Source organism: Papilio xuthus, unplaced genomic scaffold, assembly GCF_000836235.2.
Source record: "Papilio xuthus unplaced genomic scaffold, Pxut_1.1 DF830008.1, whole genome shotgun sequence".
NCBI lineage: Eukaryota > Metazoa > Arthropoda > Insecta > Lepidoptera > Papilionidae > Papilio > Papilio xuthus.
Genome location: NW_013528641.1, coordinates 1 through 4,204, shown reverse-complemented (window position 1 = coordinate 4,204; position 4,204 = coordinate 1). Strand labels below are relative to the sequence as shown.

At 34.9% G+C, this 4,204-nt stretch overlaps 1 protein-coding gene across 1 annotated transcript; it reads right to left on the bottom strand.

Annotated features, from left to right (window-relative positions):
* Positions 1 to 121: 121 nt before the first annotated feature.
* Positions 122 to 3,551, bottom strand: Cpr66D (Cuticular protein 66D; the record flags this gene model as incomplete). The annotated part of the gene is given in 4 exon segments (NM_001311859.1): positions 122 to 1,179; positions 1,515 to 1,694; positions 2,891 to 3,022; positions 3,426 to 3,551. Coding segments are annotated over 4 exon segments (615 nt in total), but the record flags the coding sequence as incomplete, so codon positions are not given.
* Positions 3,552 to 4,204: the final 653 nt, after the last annotated feature.

The following is a 4,204-nucleotide window of genomic DNA, read 5'->3' as shown; positions in this document are numbered from 1 at the left end:
CGTGGGGTTTTAGTCGGTGCAAGCCCGACATAACCTTTGTCCCCAAGGATGGTATGCGAAAAGCATTTCTCCACGATAAAAAAGGAAGTTCTACTCCTTGATAGGAATGAAAGGCAAATTATTGTGTTGGTATACTAGTAGTATAATAATTTTTATTATCATTTCAATACAAAATTTATATTTACAGTTTGACTAAATATTAATTGTGAATGAATTCTTACAAAGTATAATTTATTTATGATCTTTTGCATGACTCAATTGTTTATTTTCTAATTTAGCCTAGGTATTTTTTTACCATCTACTTATAAGCTATGTTATAATAATAATGTCTTTAATAACCTTTTTAAAGTATACTTAAAAGTAATAGGATTTTCTTTCCAACTTCTAAAAATATAAAAATACATTTAATGTAAATATTTTATGATTTCATCGAAATTATTTGTATTTTATTGGGAATTTTGTAAATGTTCGTAGTTCGTCATGCAATTTAATTATTTCACGTTTACTCATGGCACAAAAGAATTTACGACTGATGATTTTAAAATTTAAAATAGGAATAATTTTATTATATTCAAACAATTATATCTGGCCCGGTGAGATGCGTTTTGCGCCAAAATATGTAAAACCTACAGAAGAATAGAAAAGTAAAAACATGATAAGACAGCTATAGTACGACGAGACACTTTTTTGATATTGATAGGGGGCGTTAGTGAGCTATCATAATTTAGTTTGACTTATGCCCACCGGGTCATATAAGTTTGAAGGTATTTATATTTCATTATCTTTGAAGAAACAGACATAACAATTTGTTCCAAAAGGTGATTTTCATCCCAGAAACCAACAACCAGCTACTTGGGAGACAAAGGATATATTAACTTCAGACGAGTGTTTCTTGCCCTAAAATTGGGTTCTGCTTATTGGAAAATATGTTTAACTTAGTATGTTCAGAAATCTTTGTTTATAATTCTAGACATTATTATTACACGTGTAACTATTTATAGTTTACTGTTCGTAACGAGGATAGTACTGCGGGGAGACCTGGTGTTGCGGCTGCTGTTGGTGCTGCGGTTGCTGTTGGTGCTGAATTTGCGGTTGCGGCTGCTGGTGACCTAGCTGCTCCAAACCCTGGGGCCTGGGGGTGGGGATCTTTACTACGATGTCGGTCGGCTTTCTTGAAACCTATGAAGGAGAAATAGATTTAAGAAGTAGCTGTCGCATGTGGCTCCGTCCGCACGGACATAAAATACATAAGAACACAGTTCTTCCAGGCTATGTTCTACATCTATGCTAAATTTTAACGATATCCATGCAGCCTTTATCTCGATACCTATAAACAAACATCTATCCATCCATTCATATATTCGCATTTATAATTTTAGTAAGAAAACATAATATTTTAATTTATGAGATATATTTTTATGTGATGCTTTTGTGCCAAATTAAATTCGCAATAGCAAATAACATACAAGAACAAAGTTAGCTATCTACAATGAAGACATATTGTCTTTGATTACCTCAGCCTTGAATCCCTCCTTAGGGTCGGCGGTGTATGTGACCGTCCTCACAAAACCATCGCTATCGACCACAGAGTAAGAACCCTTGATGACGTCACCGTCTCTCTGTTCCTTGCGGTTCTGGTAGTTGGTGTACTGGTCGTCGTTCACGTCGAATCCGAATTGGTAAGATGGATGAGGCTGGAATTAAAATACAATATGAATAGAATCGAACCTTAATTTAAGGAAACTACGGGCATCGTTCCTAGAAATAATTTTTAAGTAACGAATGCCTGCAGATGGATATTACCGGTTATAAAGTTAACATGTTTGTAAATTACTATTAGATAATATTTCCGTATAATAATCCAAGTATAAATTAGCTTAATATGATTTACATATTACGTTGTAACAGATTTTATAACAGCATTATAACTGCTAAACATAACTTCTAATTATTTTAATCGTTGCACGAATAATTAACTCAAATCTTTTTATATAATCACGCTATCAACCAATCGAAACTGGATAGTCGTGAAATCTTTGTAAGCGAGAGTCATTGTCCAGTCCAAACGGACGACTTCATTAAGCGAGAATAATCGGATTAGAGAGAATACTCTATAAGCAAGAAAAATATCGCGGTCTCGACTATCCCTTACATACTTTTCATCGTATACTAGCTGTCGCCCGCAACTTCGTCCGCGCGGAATTAAAAATAAACTTAATTAGTAGCCTATGTGTTTTTCCAGACTGTGTTCTACACCTACTCCAAATTTCACCAAGATCCATGCAGCCGTTCTGGAGATACCTTCGAAGAAACATCAATCCACCTATCCATCCATCGAACTAAACATTCGCATTTATAATATTAGTAAGATCCTAGTCAAGTGGTTTGGTTAATCAGAGTATATATAATAATATAAAGAGAAAGCTATCTATAAAGTAATCATTGTAACAACCTATACATCCTGTAGTTATAAAGTAGGATACATAAACGCAGTAACGTTAATATTACAAGTTCTAAGTGAAAGTTTTAATCGTAAACCAGCTCTGGCCAGTACTCCGATTGAAGATAATTTTAAATGGTTATTGGAAGTAGAGCATATTGCAAAGCATTTGCATTGAGTAAAACATTTATTAAACACAAAATTGTGACGTAATTTATTAAAATACTATACTGTTTATTTTACTTGGAACGGAATGAAAAGTGATATGAAAATATAAGTAAGATAAATAAAATACACAATGAATAAATTAAATAACAGTAGTAAATAACTGTTAATAAACGTTTGAAAAGATTATGTAAAAAAATATTAAAAAACTTAATATACTTGTTCTATTATATTTTAATGGGTAGGAAATATATGTCCTCGACTGTAACTGTGTCGGATACATACGTCATAGTCCTCAGGGGTGCGCTGGGGAGCTTCCTGCGCGTACTGCTGACGGTACTGCTGTTGTTGCGGCTGCGGCTGCGGTTGGTACTGAGGTCTAGGTTGGTATTGGTTCTCAGCTTGTACTTGGTAGGGCTGTAGATAACGAGCATTATGAAAGTTAGAAATGTGTTTGTCTGAAGACCTCTATACTGCAGTTAATACATGAAATAATAGACACATTCTACTACCATAACTGAGACCACGACCTTATACGAGTAAGGATAACATAAAATGCTTCTGAAAGTTCGGAGGGGTGAGACAAAATGCATACGCTCCGAAGCGGTTCCATAGCGAACTTTAAAAATGTATGGAACTGACGCGCAACAAACACGTGTCTTATCGAAAGTTATTTTCAGTTTCATATATTTTTGAAGTTCGTTATGGAATCGCTTCGCAGCGAATGCACTTTGTGTAACCCCGCTTGTGTTGATTAGTTGATGGTAAAGTATTTATATCAGTAATTGTTTCATTACTAAAGAATTCTATAAATATTCACCAATCTGGCGGGAACTTGCGCACCGCCGAGATGAGCAGGTCGTGGGATGATTTGTGTCTGCGCCTGCGCTGGCTGCTGCGCACCGATGTACTCTCTTAGTAGGTGGGGAGGGATACCTTCATCCTGCTAAAGGGAAGCAACTTTATTGATCTACATACTATGATTGTCAGGATATCTCGCTTTCTTTGCTGTACTTTTGTATGACGAAAATCGTTACTTTGAGACACCTAAATCTAAACGTATTACTAGAAACACGGCAAGAATAATTGATAACAATTTAATAGTAAATTTGGCGGAGGAGGGTATGTCTAGGAAGAGGGAATATGCGTCCTCTCCTGCGTCTATTTAAGATAGGCACGAATCCGCAAATGCGCATGTCTATATCACTTCGTTATTTTGACGAATTCAGGTAGCCGTTTACTGGTTGGCCATAGGAAAAAGAATCGAATTGTTTCTGTGTAAAATCAATGTTTTATAAACAAGTCCATCTGTTTACATATAAATCATCAATCATTAACCCGGTGTACGCTATTGCGTTGTAACGACTTGCAGCTGGCACTTTGACTTACACAAAAAGTATTTTAGAAAGTTATAATGTGCGATTAAATAAGGATTAATTATTATAAAATGGTAAATGGGAACAGAGAATTAAAGAAGTGCATAATGTTTACAGTACACGTTTTTATTTACAACTAGCAAAAAGCAATGCTTTAAGAGGGCTCGCGAAGCTTTTTACCTTTGTATTATTTGTAAAATGTTATATATATATATATATATAT